The sequence below is a fragment of the Zeus faber genome (assembly GCF_960531495.2).
Source record: "Zeus faber genome assembly, chromosome: 6".
NCBI lineage: Eukaryota > Metazoa > Chordata > Actinopteri > Zeiformes > Zeidae > Zeus > Zeus faber.
In genome coordinates this window covers 34723162-34745555 of record NC_137201.1, presented here as the reverse complement: position 1 = coordinate 34745555, position 22394 = coordinate 34723162, and the positions used below count along the sequence as shown (strand labels likewise).

General features: G+C 48.7%; 1 protein-coding gene across 1 annotated transcript in view; it reads right to left on the bottom strand.

The window, feature by feature from the left end:
• The window catches only part of slco3a1a (solute carrier organic anion transporter family member 3A1a), a 22572-nt gene extending 178 nt beyond the window's left edge, over positions 1–22394 (bottom strand). The window contains exons 1-10 of the mRNA XM_080002648.1: positions 21861–22394; positions 16861–17317; positions 5445–5543; positions 4252–4530; positions 3721–3885; positions 3097–3295; positions 2508–2676; positions 2120–2292; positions 1956–2020; positions 1–1651 (exon numbers count right to left, since the gene is read on the bottom strand). The exon at positions 1–1651 is cut by the window's left edge and continues 178 nt beyond it. Of these exons, the coding sequence (XP_079858774.1) occupies positions 1293–1651; positions 1956–2020; positions 2120–2292; positions 2508–2676; positions 3097–3295; positions 3721–3885; positions 4252–4530; positions 5445–5543; positions 16861–17317; positions 21861–22052 (2157 nt within the window). The 5' untranslated portion in view covers positions 22053–22394 and the 3' untranslated portion in view covers positions 1–1292. The remainder of the gene's footprint in view (positions 1652–1955; positions 2021–2119; positions 2293–2507; positions 2677–3096; positions 3296–3720; positions 3886–4251; positions 4531–5444; positions 5544–16860; positions 17318–21860) is intronic.

Sequence of the window (22394 nt, the reverse complement as noted above, 5' to 3'; positions counted from 1 at the left end):
CATTTTGATAAAATTCCATTATACACATACACACACACACATATATATATATATATATATATATATATATATGTACATATATATATTCATGTGTATATATAGTTTTTTTTTTTTTCAAATTGTACTTTTCATATACAATCTAATAAAACGTTCTGAGCCTAATACGCAAATATATTAACGCTAGTCTGTTGTATCCGACGTCAACACAAATATATTCTTTTGGATCTTTTTTTTTTTGTGCAAAGATTTAAAGAAAATATAAATAATATTCTCATCTCATAAAGAGACTAAACTCTGCAGATAGAAAAATACACAAACTGCTCTAAACAAAGTGAACGACGGACGGACGGAGGGAGGGATAGACCACCACCACCACCACCTCCACCCTCCTTCCGATGAACCTGATCTGATGGATGACCTCAGGTTGTAAACTTTAAAACAGAGAAAGTCAAATCTGCATTTAACCCCAGAAGGCAGGCTCAGTTCAACATGTCAACCTCCAGGAAGTCCTTCTTTGAAGGTTTTCTGTTGTTGTTGTTGTTAACTCATAGTTAATTTGTTGAATTAAATATGAATTCAACTAAAATTACAAACTTTTAAGTGAAAACTAAACTTGTTTGATGCAGACGCCGTTGCGTTCCAGGGTTAAATTCTCTGACAGACCAAAATAAAGACAGCCACTGTGACGCCACAGGAGGAGGTGTGGCCGTCCTCCAAGCCGGGAACAGGGCGGGGACAAAGCGGGAAGAAGGCGGAGACAGGGCGGGGGCATGATGGGAACAAAGCAGGGACAAGGCTGGGACAGGGCAGGGACAGGGCGGGGACAAAGCGGGAACAAGGCTTGGACAGGGCGAGGACAAGGCTGGGACAGGGCAGGGACAGGGCAGGGACAGGGCGGGGACAAGGCGGGGACAGGGCGGGAACAAAGCGCGAACAAGGCTTGGACAGGGCAGGGACAGGGCGGGGACAGGGCAGAGACAAGGCGGGGACAGGGCAGAGACAAGGCGGGGACAGGGTGGGAACAAAGCGGGGACAGGGCGGGAACAAAACGCGAACAAGGCTTGGACAGGGCAGGGACAGGGCGGGGACAGGGCAGAGACAAGGCGGGGACAGGGTGGGAACAAAGCGGGGACAGGGTGGGAACAAAGCGGGGACAGGGCGGGAACAAAGCGGGGACAGGGCGGGAACAGGGTGGGAAGGTGGTGCTCCAGAGGTCGGCGGTTTCCTTCGCATGGCAGCGTTAAATAATTTGCCTTAATCAAAACGTTTCTTGAAAAACAAAATGGAGTCGGTTATAAAACCGACTCCATGTTCTCGCAGAACTCGTGGTCCTCCAGGTTGTAGATGAACTTGGTGCGGTCGGCCATCTTTGGCCCGTCCATTTCGGAGAGGGAGGGGTAGAAGTCGGTGGGGGTCATGTGACCCTCGTGGCTCTTGATGTACTTCCTGTAGTTGCGTCGCAGGCAGTACCAGGTGGTGGTGTAAAGCAGGAAGGCCACGCCCTTCAGGATGATGGCCAGGCTCACGTACAGGTGGCGGTACGCCACGTTGTCGTACAGCAGACACGCCCCCTTCAGGCCGCACTCGGAACTCCAGAACAGACACGTGGAGTCGATCCCGGCACCGAAGATCAGCGGAGGAGGGATGAACCCTGCGGAGCACAAGGACCTGTTAGCGCCTGCGTCTTTCATTCTAGGGCAGCGGTTCCCAAAGTGTGGTCTGGGGACCCCCTGGGGGTCCTTCCAGAGCTTCCTCAACAACATGATTAACAAGTTCAAATTCAGTTATTTCATTTCAATGAGAGAAGGTTCGGTCACGAATGATCGGATCCTAGTTCCACTGTTCCCTGATTCGAGCAGAGACACTGATGTGATCTGATCAGTAACAATCTGATCAGAGGATCAAACTTGAGGCTCTCAATCCTCCTTGGTCTTGAATAAAGATGTTGTTCTCACCGAGGAGCCGCAGCAGCAGGAACAGAACTCCAAGAGCATAGGACTTCAACTCAGGACTGACCGTCCTAGAGGGGAGAGACAGACAGTAAGAGAGACAGGCAGAGAGAGAGACTGAGACAGACAGAGACACAGAGAGAGAGACAGTCAGACAGACAGACAGGTACCGGATCAGAATGATGACGGAGGGCGTCTGGGCCATGGCTCCGATCAGGCTGCAGGCGCAGATGACGCAGAGGAAGATGAGGAAGGCTTCCTGGCAGCCGGGGGAGGGGCACTTCCCCGGGACGGCGGTGGCCAGCTCCACACTGCTGGACACGCACGCACAGCCCGTCAGGTTCTGCAGCGTGCACACACACACACACACACACACGGGGGCAGATGACTGAACCATGTCATATTAAATATTGAAAATAAAATAAAACACTTATCACCTCGTCACTAAAAAACAAACCAACTAAATACAACATAATTTACAACCCTCTGCGGTAGCAAAGCAGCTTTAGTTGGGTGTAGGGGCGTGGCGTGCTGCGTGGGGCGCGGCGGCGCTCTGACCTGCGTCAGCGGCGAGCGGCTCTTGGGGCTGGAGGCACTGCTGCAACCAGCGAAGCAGGACGACAGGTAGGTGACGCCATTGGAGCCGCAGACGGGGCTGATGGAGGAGGGGAAGCAGCTGCAGTGGCTGAGGCACGGCGGCTCCGGCTTCAGGCCCGTCCGCAGCGTCCTGGGGAGGAAGCGATCAGAAGGCGCTCACACCGGCTTTAACCGCCCACGCCATCCAGTTCAACTCAAAAGGAGAAACGCTCACTCGCAACTTTAAATCGCTCAAGCACCGATTCACGTCAAAAGCAAACAGCGCCAGCAGTGACGTTAAAGAGCAGCTACATTTTTATGAGGTCTCAAAAACATTTGAAACTCTGCAATTTTCAAAACAATCTGATATTTACCGTTTCATTCGTTTTACATAATTTGACGGCCTGCAGTACCTCATGTGTCCACTAGGCACACGCTGCTCACGCTGCTCTGTGGGCGTGTGGAGTCAACCCAGAAACAATGACACAATCTGGAACGTCTCCTCAACATTCCTTCCCTTTTCATTCCTGAACAAACATGGCGGCTCTTGGGCCTGTTTTCTTGTTCTCACTCGTTGCCATAGGGAACCGTGACGCCGGCCACGGGCCCCGTGTCGCAGCCCAGGAACAGGAAGGAGACGTAGCAGGCAGTGGACACCAGGTTGACCAGCATGGCCATGCGGATAGCCCCCAGCGCCGACAGGTTCAGCTTCTTCACCAGGAGACCCCCCATGAAGATCCCCAGGCAGGCACAGGGGATGGCCGTCATGCCTGTGGGGCCCGAGACCGCGGTAAGTGTGGCCGACAGATATTTCATATTCATCGTAATGAAACAAGATTCCAGTGTCTGTTTTAACTGGAAGAATATCGATTTCTTGGCCCACCACGCCCCATCTTGGAAGGACATCTTTATCATATTTTATTTATAATTGGTCATTGTGGTCTGGACACAAGCTCAACAAGGAATTGACAAAACAGTCATAAAATCCACAAAAGGAGAACAACCGTCACGACATTTCAAAATACTAGTGATTTGAAATGTCACGATGTTGAACTCAACCTGCCCAAAACACCCAGGAACATTTCCTTAAATGTATAAATCTGCATCATTACATAAATATACTGCATATCAAATGTAGGACAACAAATGAAAACGATCTAGAGTACTAAAGGTGTTTTCAGGACACGCCCCGCACCCAGCAGCTGATTGGCCGACGTGGTGGTCAGGTTGAACTGCTGCTCCAGGTATTTTCCCAGGAAGGCGGCGAATCCGGCGACGACGCCGATCTCCATGCAGGCAGCGAGGATGATGCAGGTGAAGACGGGGTTGGAAAGGAGGTGGCGCGTCACCTTGGGGATAACTGCAACATCAAGATGATGAGATATGTAGATAATGATTATTATTATCATTATTATTATTATTATTATCAATATTAGAATTATGATATTATCTCCAAACTGGATCCCTGTGGAGATGATTCTATTAATGGTTTGCTTCAGGTCAGAGATTAGGAACTGGAGAAAACCTCATGTTTCTAACAATGAATTTAACATTTTAATTCAAAATATGAACTGTTCAAATAGAAGTCAATAATATGGAATAAAACCGGAAAAAAATCTGGACAACTTCTAGAGAAAGAAAATCCAAAACTTTGCAACAAATGCAAAACCAAAAAGGGCTTTAAATCAAGGTGGTCAGGACATTCTACATGTTATTACTCATGAACCTCTGAGCTGCTGGCAGCAGGTGGCGCTGCTGGGCGCCTCGTAGCTGTGCACAGCCCCGTTGCTGGGTTTGGGCGCCTGTCCGCCAGCAGGGGGCAGCATGGCCTGCTGGGTGCCGCCCTCCTCCTCCTCCTGCTCCTGCTTCTCCTCATGAGGAAGCAGCGACTGGGGGAAGCCGAACATCAGCAGAGCAGAGAAGAAGAGCAGCGCGCCGCACAGCAGGAAGCCGGCCCACCAGGCGCCGATCCAACGAGGGTCGTCATGGGTGATACCCAGCTTCTCTGGAGGGAGGAGGACCAGAGCACAAGACATAAAAAGACAATAATGCAACACAACAAAAATGGGGACACACTGATCCTGATGTGGCCAAGAAAGTCAAATAAGGACCATTTATCAGCAAAACTGATGTGTTGGTCGGGCTCTACAAAGAACACAACACAAGAACACTACAAACCCAACAACAACACAACATAATCAACAACACAACAACACAACCACAGAACAACAACACAACAACAACACATCATCACAACAACACATCAAGGACAACACAACATCAACAACACATCAACAACAACATAATCAACAACACAACAACAACATAATTAACAACACAACACCAACAACACATCAACACAACACCAACAACACAACAACCACAACAACATCAACAACACATCAACAACACAACAACAACATAATTAACAACACCAACAACAAATCAACACAACAACAACACATCAACACAACACCAACAACAACACATCATCAACAACAACAACAGAATTAACAACACAACATAAACAACACATCAACAACAACATAATGAACAACACAACACCAACAACAAATCAACACAACAACAACACAACACCAACAACACAACAACAACACAACAACAACAAAATTAACAACACAACATAAACAACACAAAACAACACAACACCAACAACACAACAACACATCGACACAACAACAGAACAACAACATAACTCAACAACACAACAACACATCTAAAGTGAATACTGCAGTCACATTGTAAACACAGAGGAACATCTTCAGCATCACTCATGTTGCAGCGTTTCCATGTTTTCATGTTTGTGGTTTTATTCATTTCATTGTTTTGTTTTTGAGCTTCAACAACGACGTGAAGGTTCATCACAGAGAAACTCATCAAAGACAAAGCAGCGCTGACCAGTGTCGATGAAGATGGCGTCCACGTAGAACTTGGTGCAGACGGATCCCAGGATGAAGCCGCAGGCGGGGCCGAACACCAGGGTGGAGAACAGGATGCCTGCAGGACACACACACCACCTCATATGAACACCACACACACACCACCTCGTATGAACACCACGCCCCCCCCCTCCTTCTGTGGAACCTGAAGCCTCACAACTGAACTTTGAACTGAACTGACGCTTCCACGCCGTCACCCGACGCTTCCACGCCGTCACCCGATGGAAGTCACCGCTTGGACATTGACGTAAACAGTGTTTTCCCTCCTCACGGTGTTTACTCCTCCATCTCAGCTGCTCTGTGCATTCAACTCATTTCATATTTGGAATTTTTTGTTGTCATGGAGATTGTTTAACGCCACTACACGTGTATATAGGCTATGCATAGAACATTACGTTTATAATTTGTCAACAAAGTTTTTTGGCCCAGATTTGGTCCGCGACCCAGCGCTTTCCCCTCCTTCCCTTCAGAAGCCACAGGTTTCAACACCCAGTGACTCAGCGCTGGGGAAGCAGACGTCAAGTTTCCAATAAAACCAAACTCCACCTGCTGTGTTGAGAAGGCGGAGCACAGGAACAGCGCTTTCATGACGGCAGCGTTCGTTCAGGTAAGAAAATAACGGGTTGTCTTCGCTCATCTGAGGAAGTTCCAGAAACCTGCGTTTGAAATGAAGGCTGGACTGAAGACTCAAAGATGGTGTAAACCCAGAGTGTGAAGTGATGGGAGTCTAGTGGAAGGGAAAGGCAGGAGGCACAGCTCCGTGTTTCCACAGGCGGTGATGCAGTGAGATGATAGAACCCTAAATCACGGGGTGGAGGCATGGAGGTGAGTGCACACCACCAGGGCTCAGGGCCTGGGAGCTCCTCCTTCTCCTCCCTAATCTACACAAAGCATCATGGGAGGCCAAACAACGGACCTTCAGAGGCCTCCACCCGAGCTCCAACTGGACTGGGCGTCTCTGAGGGCTTCAGGTTCCCCCATGTGGAACTTAAAGTACAGCTGAACAATGATTTACACAAGGCTGTCTTGGTGTTATCGGGTTAAATCGGTTGCTACGGTAACCAGAGGTAAACTATGTAAACCCTCTTAAGTTAAACTAAGCTCCGACTGAGAAGCACAGCTGAGACGTTTCATGGAGAGTACTTTCTACACAACATCTGACTGGAGGTGTTCCTCCCTCCATATCAGGCTCAAAATACTAAATTGTGACTCAAATATGAAGCAGGTGGAAACATCCACCACAAAGGACAAAGGTCGGTGTCATCAATGTGTCACCAACCAAGTCAAGGTGAGGAACATTCTCCAATCAGGCGTTCTGCAAAACCTCCACATCACCAACAAACAGTGTATCCAGAGCAGACCAGGAGTTGCAGTCCGTCCAGCGAGGTCCAGCGAGGTCCAGCGAGGTCCAGACCATCATGGACACTACAGTTCCTAGTTTACAGGGACACTCTCTCGATGCTTGACGTGGCTCTGAGTTCTTTGTGGAAGTACGTACTTCCGTAGTACTTGAGTGAGCTGCAGAAATCCACTTCCCCAAACGTTAACTGACAAATGAGCAAACCGCCAAAAAGCTTTGACAGTTCAAGGGTCAAACTGGTTTCAGATTGAACCCCTTCACTGCAGATCACTGGGATGAAATGAGGGTGGTGTTTGGTGAGACTCAAACTAAAAGGCTCAATAATCACAGAATATTCTCTGCTTTGGGGACTAATTAGCTGACAATGCTGACAGTATGAGTACAGACAGGTGGGGTCGCTCCACCCAGGAGTGGCTGAACTGAAGTCTATTTTGATGAGGTACACAGTGTAAGAGGATTGGGCCTGTAAAATGGGACTGATTGCTGACAGCTTTAGCCTGGAAGCCTAAAGGCTTAACTTGCACTCACTGGAAGTATCCGAATTGACTCAGTTGCCAAGAAATACATGACTCATTTTAACGACTAGACTTTGAAAATCCTTATTTACAATATGAGAATATTTAAATGTTCATGTTCAAATATTTGCGGAACATGAATATTGCTGCTGTAGAATTGAATTCAGTTTGAGGTGTGAAGAAGCAGGTTCAGCACTTGATGTTTCTGATAACAGACGGAGTAGTCAAACCCCCGAGAAGAAGAGCTGAGTCTTGGAGGCTGGTTGGTGTTTGCACCGTCAGTCACCCTGCTCCACACATCATGACCTAAATAACACGGCAAAGCTTAAAGTAGGATCTCGACTTGTATTCAAACGCCATTAGATCAGGATGATCCCACTTTCACTTCCGCCTGCGTCAATCTGTCCAAAACATCGAACCAGATGAAACCCAGGTATGGAAGTGCTCCTCCGCCCAAACACCATCACTGTGTGAACGGCAGCTCTGATTTGCAGTTGAAAAAAAGTCTAAACGCCGATATTGACGCTTGTTTGATGCCTCGTGCTGGTCATCTCAAAGTCCAGCTTAGCGCCAGGTTAAAACGATTAGCATGTGACCCCCTGGATAACGAAGGGTTAAAGGGCGGAGCTGAGCTGTCTGCAGACCAACACGTCTCACTGCGGCTCTGGAAAAACCTCCCAAAAGCCTCAAGGTACGCTAACTCCCCCTCAGCCACACGCCGGGTGTAAGACAGGGAGGGGTCACGCACACGCACACACACACACAGGCAGACAGACAGACGGACAGGCAGACACTTCCTGCTCTGTATATGTTATCACCGCTGTCAGGTTTGTTTATCTTGGTCTTTTTTGCAGCGTTACAGGTTGAAATGAGCAGGAAGGTGAAAGCAGAACCTCCCTGATCTCAAACCAAAGCGCCAACGCTGCAGAGGAAAGAAAATGAGCCACGGATGGAGAATGGAAAACCCTAAAGAGCCAGAAAAGAAACACGCTCACCGCCGAACCATGGAACCATGGAACCGCCGAACCATGGAACCGCTGAACCATGGAACCACGGAACCGCCGAACCATGGAACCGCTGAACCATGGAACCATGGAACCGCTGAACCACGGAACCGCTGAACCATGGAACCGCTGCACCATGGAACCACGGAACCGCCGAACCATGGAACCATGGAACCATGGAACCACGGAACCGCCGAACCATGGAACCATGGAACCATGGAACCGCTGAACCATGGAACCCCTGAACCACGAAACAATGGAACCGCCAAACCATGGAACCGCCAAACCATGGAACCGCCAAACCATGGAACCGCTGAACCATGGAACCGCTGAACCATGGAACCGCTGAACCATGGAACCCCGGAACGGCGGAACAATGGAACCGCCAAACCACAGAACCGCCGAACCATGGAACCGCCAAACCATGGAACCGCTGAACCATGGAACCCCGGAATGGCGGGACAATGGAACCGCCAAACCACAGAACGGCCGAACCATGGAACCCCGAAACCACAGAACAATGGAACCGCCAAACCATGGAACTGCCGAACCATGGAACCATGGAAGCAGATCTTCTCAGCCGGTGACCAGGCGGTGGAAGCTGCAAAATGCTGAAGAACGTCTCAACCATTGTTCCAACGTAAATTGAAGCTTCCTGGCAGCAGCTACACACACTGACTGCTGTTCAAAGTTACAGATGTAAGTGAAATCAGATGTTGGTGTTTCGTGGTAACGGACGGTACTGTGAGTCAATACCGGAGGATATTGTGGTGGAGTTGAAAGATTTAGAAACAGGGTTGAGATGAGGGAGAATCCACTGCACCATGAAAAACTGGAATGAAGAATCGAGCAGAAATGGAAAAGGCAAATAAAGGGGAAGGGGGTGACGCCTCCACCGCCAGACGTCCTGGTGTCCGGTCAGAGCCAGCCTGTCCTGAGATTCCTTTCTGTTTCCACATCCCATAACTCGTGTCTGATCATCTAATAAGAAGGATAAACTGTGGAAACTGAAGGAAGCGTAAAAGACATGGCTGCGTTTGGAGCAGCGTCGCCATGACAGCAGCCGCTCTGTGTTCAAAACAACAGAGACAGAATCATTCTCCGGGCGTCGGTTTACTCTTGTTTTCCAAGCAAAGGAAAAGTGAAACATGTGGATGAATAAGATGAATAAGATAAATAAGATAAATAAGATGAACAAGATGAACAAGATAAATAAGATGAATAAGATCTATCACAGGGCCCACATACAGAGACAAACAACCATGCACGCTCACATTCACACCTACGGTCAATTTTTTTTGTCACCGATTAACTGCATGTCTTTGGAATAAATAACATGAATAAGATAAATAATAAAAATAAGATAAATAAGATAAATAATAAAAATAAGATAAAGAAGATGAATAAGATGAATAAGATGAATGAGATAAATAATAAAAATAAGATAAATAAGATGAATAAGATAAATAAGATAAATAAGATAAATAAGATAATCAACTTACTACATCTACAAAGGCCATCGCCTGCTGAAGAACCAGTTCATATTCTGGACGCTTCTTTCAGTTCCTTGTATGGTGAAGCTTCTCAGTCTGATTGGGAATGGTTCTTGCAAAAAAAAAAAAAACCCCAAAAAGTTGTTTGGTGTCACTGGAAGAACCTCCTTCAGTCCCAGTGACATCTGTATTTCTGGTTGTCCTAAAACTCCTGCCTAGTAATATCAATACGCTGTACGGAGTCCATGCTGCTCCTGGTGCTTCTGTGTGTGTGTGTGTGTGTATACAACGTGTATGTGTGTGTGTGTACGTGTGTATGTATGTGTGTGTGTGTGTGTATATGTATGTGTCTGTATATGGGTGTATGTGTGTGTATGAATATGTGTGTGTGTGTGTGTATGTGTATGCAATGTGTGTATGTGTACGTGTGTGTGTGTATGTGTGTGTGTGTGTATGTGTGTGTGTGTGTATGTGTATGCAATGTGTGTGTGTGTGTGTGTGTGTGTGTGTGTGTGTATGCAATGTGTGTATGTGTACATGTGTATGTGTGTTTGTGTATGTGTGTAGGTGTGAGTGGGTGTGGGAGTGTGTGTGTGTTTTCCTCCCTGTTTTTCTTCTATTTGCATCCAGCAGGTCAGTGGAATTAGACTAGTTAACCCTGACGTGTGGTAACATAATCTTTGAGGCTGATTAACCTTTTGTCATCACACTCCAGATGCTGCTGCTTGACCTTACCACAAGTATAACATCATCATACTTGTATCAATACTAATTAAATTACAGTATCTAATAACTTACAATTATATCGATATAATAACAGAAATTCAATTGACTTTCTTTACAACAATAATACAATAATACAATAATAATAATAATAATAATAAAAATAATAATAATAATAATAATAATAATAATAAAAATAATAATAATGATACCAGTCTTTGTGCAATAAGACGACACAAACAGGACTTGATGTGGAGCTCGACCTCAGACAGACTGATAACATTCTGTCATTGTACGAGCTACACTGATGTGTTTGTGTGTTTTTTGTGTTTTCCTGGAGAGCGGACTGAGTGCGCTCAGTGTGCGTTGTTGAGCAGCGGGTGGGCTGGGGGGGTCTGCAGCTGTCCCATTCAGCACGAGGAGCAGAGCGGCCGGGAAGAAGCCGCTATCTGCTTCATCAGCAGGTGTTGGGGCTTAATTACCAGGATGGAGGAGCCAAAGGCAGCTCCTTCCTCCACCCAGAGAGGGAACAGATAATGAACCCAGCCCAGCGCAGAATGCACCAATTACAATGAGAGTGTAATTGTGATGCAATGTGGGGACGGGGTGAGGGATGGGCAGACAGTTGGTGGAAAGAAGTCCACAAAGTAATCACTGAGTGTGAAGCAAATCTTTTCTGGCATCAAAAAAAATCTGTATTTGAATAGAGTAGAAGTCGATCAACGTGGATCCAGGCAAGAGAGAAATCGACTTGAGTAAATTAAAGAGCAAGATATAGTTTATAATAACCAGCCATGAATCGATGCAAATCTGTGTAATTACCCCCTGCTCTGTGCTCGCATTATTAAAGTGCTGAAGCCGCGGAGCAGTAATCCCACAGACACCTCCACTCAAATCATCACGGTGGAGATTTGCTGAAAAGCCTGAAGGTGTGAGATAATCTGAAGCTCCAGAGCAAAGTCCTGGCCCAAGGTCGGCTCAAAGTCAGAAGAGAAGAAGCCATGGTCGTCCTGGGTCACCAGAGGAGGCCGGCGGGCCCCGGACGCCCTAACAGGACTCCCTTTGGTCGTGTTGTGAAGCTGTTTCAGGTGCAGAAAGTGGCCGACAGCAGCGTCGCCGAACAGACTGAGCATCTCAATCCAATAGTAAAAACAGCCGCACAAACAGGCATCACCATGGCAACAGCTTGTTGATGTTGTGTTTACGGTCTGCTGTCCCTTCGCCACTGCACGGCAAAAAAAATCCCCTTTTTAATCAGTAGCAACAGGACCTGACCCAGATAGACCGAGGAAGGGAGCATGGTGACGGGGTTTACTGGGGCTGTGGTGACTGGTGATGGATGGATTGGGGGGAGGGGGGCAGAGAGACAGATAGAGAGAGCGACCGATAGAGAGAGACAGACAGAGAGACAGACAGAGAGAGAGACAGAATGGATGAGGTTTTGACAACAAAGCCTGATCATATAGTATATCTGTATCTCCACAACCCATGCGAGCTCCCACCTGCCCCTGTCATTTCCCTGAGCCCCGCTGAGTCCAGTGGACACCAAGACGGAATGAATATCTTTTACCTTCCATGTTTTTTTTTAATTGATTGAATTAAATATTTGGGGCAAAGATCTTGTGGCGTGCAGAACCTGCTGTGACTAGAGAATACAGGAAGCTCATGGAGATCAATGCACTGGCCCCAAGGGCAGAAGGCCCTCTGCCCCTAGAAAGCCACTCAGAATACAAGGCTTTCATTCAACTATCAGTCACACTAGACCGGTGGTTCTGAACTTGGGGTCCATGGACCCCTGTGTGTCTTTCAAAAGGTTCCATGGTGGTCCACAGCAAAATGATCAACACTATTGGTCGTTGGACAGGACCATGCACAATGCTCGACCAGGTCTTCTACTCAGACTGGGGGGGTTTGGACCAGGTCTGCTACTCAGACTGGGGGGGTTTGGTCCAGGTCTTCTACTCAAGACATGGGGGTTTTTAGACCAGACTGGACTCTGGGAGATCAGAAAGGAAGTCAGTGTCACTGAACTTGATGTCGGTGGCATCCCACCAGGAGAAAACTGGACCTTCCACCGGGGTTTCATGCCCACTGACCCTCAGGCCCCAGGTCCCTCAGAAAAGGTCCAAATCCGATTTACTTGGTGGAGAATGAGGCAATTCTAACACCAGAATACTCTGTTTATTTGAGAATACATCCAGCACTAAATCTCAAGCTTAAAATCACGCTCACCTCTTCAAAACAAAACAAGATTTATTTTGTACAATTTTCTAGAAATTCAGGAGGTAGAGCTGGTGGTCTAGTGATCTAAAGGTTGCTGGTTGGATCCCAGGCTCCTCCTGATAGCATGCTGTAGTGTCCTTGAGCAAGACACTTAACCCCTCATTGCTCCTGATGGCTGCGTCCGTCGCTGTTTGAATAATTGTAAGTCGCTTTGGATAAAAGCGTCTGATCAATGTAATGTAATGTTATGTAATTACGCGCTCTACTACTAAACATTAACCCACACGAAAAAACAAACTAATTCTTTGGTAAATTGAGGAACGTGAGGGTGCTGCAGAAACACACCTCTTCAAGTGTGAACAGCTCAGAGTGACGTTCTCCACCCAGATGGTTGGAGACACCTTGTCCACCAGTAGCAAGAGCCCTCTACACACTCTGCTTGTTGTTAGAACTCTGCAGATAATTTGAGACGCAGTGTATTTGGGGATAATTGCTGCTTAGCGTGGAGCCGTCCAGAAGGGAGGCAGGAGATGAGGTCATGCTTCTTCTAGAACAGTGGAGGAGCCAACATGGCCGCCGGGCCTCATGCCACAGACCCGGGCAGGTTATTATAATAACAGCAGAAACTTCTTCTTATTGTGATGTGGTTTAGCATCTTGGAAACCGGTGTTGCCAGGCAAACTCTGCATGCAGCTTATAGCGGGGATAGAAAAAGCCATTTAGGATGTAATCCTTCAAGATGACATTAACATGCAGTGACTTTAAGTAGCTTATATAAACCTCCCCAGCGCAGAGCCTCCAGTCACAGCGTTTCCGCGGGAGGGCTGACAACCCTCTGGAGGATCTGAGACCTTTGCCTCCGAGACGCTCACCGTCACGTTGCCCACAAAGACCAAACTCGCACCCTCCCTGCAGCTCAGCGTCCCGGAAACAGACCACAACTCAAACTCAAAATGATGTGTAAGATCCCAGAGTGAAATAGCTGCAAAGCACCAAACCACACGACACATTGTTGTCGCTATCAGTCATTCACTTTCCACCGTCTTGCAATGAAAGCCACTTGGGAGTTTCCTGCCCTTCTATCACACCACCCTAACCACACCTACTCCTAACCGTGACCAAGATCAGCCTCCACCTGAGATAAAAACAAGAGCTTCCTCACGATTTGATTCCATATCCGTACCGCCTGATATTGATGACGCTGATGGTACGATTCTACATCTAGATATTGCAATTTTATACATAATAAAAATAAAGAACAACCTTTCCCTGATTGAAGCGATAGAACAGCATCTATTTTGTTTAACTCGGGTCTTTAACTGGAGCTTGTAGCTCGCCTTCCTCAGTGTTTGTGTGTGTGGACACAGCCAATAATATTTTATTTGTACAAATATTGTTTTGGTCCAGTCTGCCTCTCTGCTTCACGACACATCCTGAGCAGAGCGCTGGATCATCTCACTCCTCGCTGACGAGCCGCCGCCGTGTTTACTTTAGAAACTCGAGTTTCCACAATGTCTCAGAGCGAACCGGGGCGTGGCAGCAGCCGGGTGGAGCCAGCAGCATGCGCGGTGCTACAGCAGCCTCCACCCGGTGTGAGAGCAGCGAGGGACTGTGGGAAGAGCCAGAATTAGCCTGAAACAGAAAGGTCACGAAAGTCGCGCAGCAGCAGGAACCAGATCCTTCAGATTCGTTTCCTTTGGAGCTAAATGAGACAAACACAACGGCTCAATAACTTTGTTTATGACTCAGAGGTGGAAAGTAGAATTCCAATACTTTGTGACTGAGGTTCAGTATACTTAACTACTACACTATACTGAACTTAAATATATTCTACTCTACATTTCAGAGCAAATATCTCGGCACCTAAGACAGTCACATTATTTTAGTTCTTGTACATCAGGATTTATATTTATTCATTTTTTTGCACTTAATGTTATTGTAAATTTGAATCAGGATCTGCATGAGCATCATCTGCAGAAGGTTACTTTTTAAGTACTTCACAAAGTATTATTAAGTCAGTAAACCTTCTGAATCCTTTCCTCCAGCGCTGACAACTTGCCAGAGGCTTTCTGAAAAACTAGTTCTAACCCTAACCCTAACCATGACCCTTGTTTATATCACACAGCACGGCGTCCAGAACCAAAACCTTCCAGAAAACACAAGAAACAGACTGGACCGGTGTGTTCTGCAGGGCACCGGTGTGTTCTGCAGGGCACCGGTGTGTTCTGCAGGGCACCGGTGTGTTCTGCGTGCACGCTGTACACGCCATGCACGCCCTGCCTGGCGTGCATGGCGTGCAGCCAGCAGCCTCTGTGCTACAGGAGTTATTTTTCGCAGCGCGGCGTGGAATGCGTGTGTGCCGGCTGGTCGGCATTCCTGCTCCTCTGTCATTACCGCGTTCCTCCTCCAGGCCTAGAGCCAGAGGGGCGGGGCCACGTGCACGCCGTGCCACGCACACCGCTCAGCTCAGCCTCTAATTTTAACAATAACACATCGCTGGGGAAACTATGCTCTGAAGTCAGCTGCAGCAACTGTTAGGCTGGGGGGCTCAAACACGCATGGACGGAAATTCAAGGACTTTCCAGGACTTTCAATGGGCAGAACAGAACTTTATGAATCCAGAGGCTCCAGATGTTAGTGGCGTATGAGTCACTTTCAACTGTTTTTCACTTTAAACTGTTACGTAAACGTAAACCTTCTGTTAGCATGTAGCATTTAGCATTCAGAAGACACTGCGTTGATGGAAACTCAATAAACACTAAATTTAACGGTAGTGACAGTGAGCCGACGCCAAAACGGACCTTTAGCAGAAAGCTTTCAGAACATCTGTCTGCCATCCCTCCGTCTCTCATCCCTCATCTCTCCATCTCTCCGTCTCTCCATCCCTACATGCCTCCATTTCTCCCTCCATCCATCCCTCCTCTCTCCTTTACCTCCCTCCATCCGTCCATCTCAATAGCTCTCCTTCCTTCCCTCCCTCCCTCCCTCCATCCATCTCTCCTTCCCTCCCTCCCTTCCTCCCTCCCTCCATCTCTCCTTCCCTCCCTCCCTTCCTCCCTCCATCTCCAGGGGGTTCACAGTGAGATGACGAATAGCTCAGCTTCATTTCCAGGAGCAGGTCCAGTCCAGAAAGGACTGTTTGGATCCCAGTTTCACGGTTCTCACCGAGACACTGAATCAGATCCAACATTAAAAACATTGATCGTATTGGAGGCAGAGTGGAAATCCAGGCTCTAGAAAAATCCAGAAAACAAAGGAAAAAAAGAATAATTTGCCAGTGACCCCAGACAAACTGCTGCATTGACGAATCGACGGTCGCATGACCGGCCGGCGGAGGATCAGAGCGATCAGCTGATCAGCGACTCAATACCACATTGTTCCCCCCCGCTCCTCCACGCAGCTAATCACAGCAGGACACCCCCCCCATCCCAATTCACACTCAAGGTCCTGTTTCTTTCAGGACAAACCAAGGAGGTTTTTCTGCAGCATAAAGATGTTTGACCTGAGATAAGACGCTCACATCTGGGTTTGATGGACCAGATGTTTAAAATACAATAAATCTCTAAAAATAAAAATGGTGACATCAGGGTGACATCGAACCCTCTGGAGCTTTAACCAACAACCAGAAAACACAGAGATCACAACGTCTCTATCTGCGCTAAACTACCGCACGCACGCACACGCACGCGCACACACGTACACGCACACACGTACACGCACACGTACACGCACACGTACACGCACACACACGCACACACGTACACGCACACACAGTGTTTCTTTGGTGGAAGCCGTTGCTAGGAAACGTTCTAATACTTCAGCGACTTAAATATTCATGTTTGTTTAAATTTTTCCTTTGAAATGACGTGAATTAATAGATATTTATAATCGAGGCCGAATTACAATGGTTGCCCAGTTGCCACAGGTTACAGGAATTGGGCCGGCCATCTGGCCGGCCGTCTGGTTGTCGTTGTCTTTGTCACCTCCTTCCGCTCCGTCTCCCCAACTTGAAAACCGCCTCTAAAAGTTGGTTTTAAAAACTTAATTGATAACTCACCAATATAGAGGGAAGAGTCCTTCTTCTTGACGTGGTCATCGATGTAGGACACGCCCAGTGGCTGCACAGGCGTGGCCCCGATGCCCAGCAGCACCTGGGCCCCGATCAACAGCAGGTACATCATGTTGGTGTTGGCGCGGTTGGAGCACAGGGCCTCCTCCGTCAGCTGCTCCTCACGGCTGCTGGCGTTGGAGCAGATGTCACGCCCGCCGTCTGTCTGCCCCATGTCTCCGTACTCGTACTGCTGCGTCAGGAACTCGGGCAGCGCCGACAGCAGCGCCCCCAGCGCCATCACGATGCCCCCGAATCCGATCAGCCGAGGCCGGTGCGCCTTTGCCCCGAAGTAGCTGACGAACAGGATCAGCGCCAGGTTCCCAATCTCAAAGCTGCTGGCGATCACACCCACATCAGCACTCTGCAGGTTGAACCGCCGCTCCAGGGTGGTCAGCACGCTGACCTGGAAGAGGGAGACAGGTGAGACAGGTGAGAGGGAGACAGTTTGAACCGCCGCTCCAGGGTGGTCAGAACACTGATCTGGGAAAGAGGGAGACAAATAAGACAGGTGAGAGGGAGACCTGTGAGACGGGTGAGAGGGAGACAGGTGAGACAGGTGAGAGGGAGACAGGTTCAACCGCCGGTCCAGGGTGGTCAGCATGCTGACCTGGGAAGAGGTGAGAGGGAGACAGGTGAGAGGCAGGTGAGACATGTGAGAGGGAGGCAGGTGAGAGGGAGTCAGGTAAGAGTGAGACAGGTGTGAGTGAGAAAGGTGAAACAGGTGAGAGGGAGGCAGGTGAGACGGAGGCAGGTGTGAGTGAGACAGGTGAAACAGGTGAGAGGGAGGCAGGCAAGAGAGGCGAGAGGTAGACAGGCAAGAGAGGTGGGTGAGACAGGTGAGAGGGAGGCAGGTGAGACAGGTAAGAGGGAGGCAGGTAAGAGAGACAGGTGTGAGTGAGACAGGTGAGACAGTTAAGAGAGAGGCAGGTGAGACAGGTGAGAGGGAGGCAGGTGAGAGGCAGGAGGGACGGTTGTTGGGAGGCAGGTGAGACAAGTGGGAGGGAGGCAGGTGAGACAGGCAAGAGAGAGACGGGTAAGAGGGAGGCAGGTGAGAGAGGTGAGAGGGATGCAGGTGAGACAGGTGAGAGGGAGGCAGGTGAGAGGAAGACAGGTCAGACAGGTGAGAGGGAGACAGGCAAGACCTGGGTGATTCAATCCAGCAAAAAACAAAAATGTTGCAACTATCATGTAAAATAAAATCTATGATGTAATAAGTGAGATTTATTATTAATATTAATATTCATAATAATAATAATAAATAATAATAACAACAATTCATTAATTCAAACAGGAAGCAAGCGATCAATATGGAGCTCTTGTAGTTGAAATACTCAAGATACTTGAACCAACGTTTGTTTCGTATATTTTTCTGATTTTGCATCAACAAGGAAGTGAGTAAATAAATACTACAAATACCCAAACACAGTGACCTGTCGTCTCCACAGCAGTATTCACTTCTGGCAGGTGGCCAAGAGTTATTACTCAGGAGCAGCGGTGATGTTTCACAACCAGTACCAGCTGCAGTTCAGAGCGGTAGGACTGGAGCCGCGGTGCTGAGGGCCCCTGAACAACCTTCCTCAGGACGCTGCACCTCCTCTCCCTCTGCCCGGCTCCTGCTCCTCATTACCCCGGCGCTGCCACATCTAATCCAATTTCTGGAATTAAAATGTTTCACCGCAAGGCTTCTCTCTCCTGCCAGCGAGTTCAAACAATAGCGTTTGTGGCAGACGGCGCACGGAGGGAGCAGGCAAAACAGGAAACAACCACTTCAGTCAAAACAATGAAAAGGTGTATGAAGGCACGGCGGGAGGGTGGAGATCACAAGGTCCAGTGTTTTCCGCACAAAAAACCCATCTCTCCTCAAGTTCACGTCAGAGGGACCTCCTCCGTCCAGCAGACCAAATCTTCCACATTCTTCCACATCATTGGTGCCAACGTATCGCTGGGAAGCGTCTGAACATTTCTTCTCAAGGCCAAAGCTTCCAGCTCCTGGTGAACAGAGCTTCAGTGTGCGGACACGTGAATGTGCTTACAGTGTTTCCATGTTTCAAACTAGATTGCGGAGGCTGAGACGTAATAAAAAGCTCTTTGTTTTTCCCTGAAGACCGATTCCCTGCACGGCCTCTGGTTCAAGAGACGGGTCGGACGTCTGGAAGGCCCCCCGCACCGGCAGGGGGTAAAAGGGCCCGCAGGTAGGTCTCCGGGGCCCCCGTGTCTCCTGACATGGCTCGCACATAAAACCTGACTTCAAGACCAAACGTCTGAAGGTGTTATGACGCAAAATACCTCCTGAATTCCTCCCCGGGGACAGATAACGTGCTATGTTATCTTAAGTGATTTGGAGATGACTTGTTGTCACATTGTTCTTCTCCAGGAGGAAGGTTGTTCCTCAAGATGAACGGAGAGTTTGTTCTATCCTTCAAACACAGCAAGATCTCAGGAGTAAAGTTGACAGGGCTGGGATTCCTGGATCTGCCATTCAAAATACTGATGGGACTGGACAAGGCAATAGGAAAATGTATTCAAAGTAGGGAAACTATTTGAAAGCAACAGAAGAGAGAGAGAGAGAGACTGGAAGTAGAAGTTGAGCTCGCAAATCCACTGAACATCATGTGGGTTTATAGTGAGACACAGAGAGAGCTTGAAGCCATCACATCTCTTTTGGTCCTGGAGCCCATGAAGCTCCGTGGAGCTGCTGGGACTGGACCTGGAGCTCCATGCAGACACTGCCAGTGGTGTATGAAGCGCCACACGGCAGAAGGAAGGAGGCAGCTTTCCCCTGATCCAATCCAGTTTGCACAGGTCTCAGCTAGAAGTGACTGACAGCTCCTCCGGTGGAGCTAAGCTCTCGTCTGCAGGTTCAGTGTCTTCACTTCTGCTGCGACTGAAACCTGCATTCCACCTGGTTCGCTACAGCCTCAGCTTTTAAACAACTTCCCAGAACTTCTGAGAACACATAAAAATCTGATTATTGAAGTGGGCCCCAACAGTCTGAAAATCTGCATTTTTGTGAGGCGTTTGAGATGTTTCCACTACTAACGGGCGTGCCACTAAGATGGATGCCTTCTGCTGCAGGCGGCTCCCAGAGAGCATGGCATGGGGCCCGTCGGGAGCATCGAGGGCCTTGACAGACAACGCTCACTATAATTCCCGTCATCCAATCACGGATACTGTACAACAATAGCCCGTGTAGGTCGCCACGAGGTCGTCAGCCTGAGGCTAAGCCAGGAGCCTGATAGCCATGCAAATCAGGCTCGGCCGGGCGCTGCCGTGTTGACACAAGGAAAGCTGTGTTTGAACTACGGCATTACACTCCTCTGGAACTGGGAGCATCATTTCTAAAGCCACAACGCTCAGGGTTCAGCTTTTAAACAAACCGTATGAAGCGTGTGCTGCCGTCCACAATAGAGGGAATAGCCGGAGTTTCAGTCGCCAGATCCCTCCCAGAGCTTTCCACGTCCTACAAGCAGCTTCAGCATCGCTGCCCTTCAGGGATCCAAGTCCTCGAGTTTGTACAAGAGTCAGGAGATCGAACGCTGCAGGAGATCAGTGGATCAATATTGATCCTGTCTGACACCAACGTCGCAGGGATCCTCCGCTCACAACTCACACCGAATATTAACTTCATCTGATTAACGCAAGGTCTGAAAGTCACAGAAAACACGTTTCAGTCTGGCGGCGGGCGGAGGCGGTTTCTTCTGCAGTTTCTTCTTCTTCTGCGTCTATAAATGAGATTCCAGAGTAAACTTGTGCTTCCCTCGCTGCAGCTCGAGGCGGAGGAATGCTGGACGCTCAGCGCTTCTTCCAGATAAAAACTGTTCCACTCCTAATATGGATGGGACGGGTGAGAACGGGTTCTACAGAACAAACAACCAACAAAGCCAGTAAAACGGCGCGGGCCCTTTGGTGAGGCCCGCAGCTCGAATGAAAGGTTCAACAAGACGAACAACAACAAAAACAACAAGAGTTGGTTTTTTTCCATTTGCGTGGAATATATATATTTGGTAATTATGGTTTTTACGTAACTTTTTATCATTTATCCTACTTGTTTGTCAGACTTTTTTCGGATGCTTATCGTTTGTAGAACGCGGCATAACCAAATTCCTCCACATGTAAATGCCCCCGGTGGAATAAAGTCGTCATGATTGCGACTGAACGTTCGGGCGTTTTTCTCACTTTCCTGAAGTGATTGTAAACATGACCGTTGACGTGGATTTCACTTCCTTTGTGATGTCACAGCATCGGTGAGTCAGAGGAGCCGTGGGACGACGGGAGGACTTCACCCGAGGAACATCCGCCTCCTGCACACCCTCCCACCCCAGGTTCTGGGGCTTCAAGGTTCTAAACAGCAGCTTTGTTCCTTCACACTAAACATGTGGAGCAGAGCATTACATAAGTGCCTGACACACCTCTGGGCAGACCACACCACAGCTGGTTTCATACGTTCCCCGCTGAGTGACTGGGACCGGGCAATATGTAAAAAAAAATAAAAATAAATGAAATATCACAATATTTTTCCTTTTCAACATTTTGGGGAACACTGTACTATTGATTGACATAGTCTATAAACAGTCTATAAAGTTCAGAAAACTGCATTACTTTGTTATGCATTTAACTATATCACCAAACAATTTCACAATCTCAATATGATGAGACGAGATGTGTGGTATCTTATTATAATCGCGATACAGTGAAGGGTTGTATTGAAGGCTGCCTTACAGTAAAGCAGAGCTGTCAAGTCTCAGATCACGATATTCATTTTGTGATATCAGATTCGGTTTTTACTAGATTACTTACGACTTGACATTTAACGATCACGATAGCCCAAATCCCAGTCGACATTCCCAACCACATATCGCGATACAAGAAAGCGATATGTCCCAGCCCGGTGCGGGACTCGAACGCCCCACCGGACCAGGCTGTCCCCTCACCCCGGCCGGACTCACCAGGTAGGCCCCCACGGTGCCCTGGGCCAGCATCAGGGCGCACTCCGACACCAGGAAGATCTTGATGTTGAAGAAGCAGGACGAGGCTCTCCGGGCACCGGTTGCACCGGGAGCCCCGGGAGCCCGGGGACCCGCAGCCCGCAGGGTGTCACCGCCGCTGCGCTCCGGGTCCGGCTGCTTCTTCACCTGCATCCCCCCCGAATGGAGGACGGTTCGGCCGGGCTGCGTCTCTTTTCTCCTCTCCTCCCCTCCCTCTTTACATCCCTCTCTGGCGGCGGAGTGGCTCGGACTCCGCTCGGTCCCTGCGGAGCACCGGGGCTTCCGGCTCAACGCGCCGGGACATGGAGCTCCCTGCCCGGGGAGCGGCGTGGGGGGAAGGGCGGCGGCTTGTCCTGCGCGGTTCAGCTTCTAGTGCAGCATGCCCGGGCTCGATGCGGGGTGGGTGTGCGAGGGCTGCGAGTCATTGCCGGGACAATGTCCGTGCCACGTCTGCTCTGCGGGGCGACATGCTCCGCGTACCGCGCTGCGCTCCGG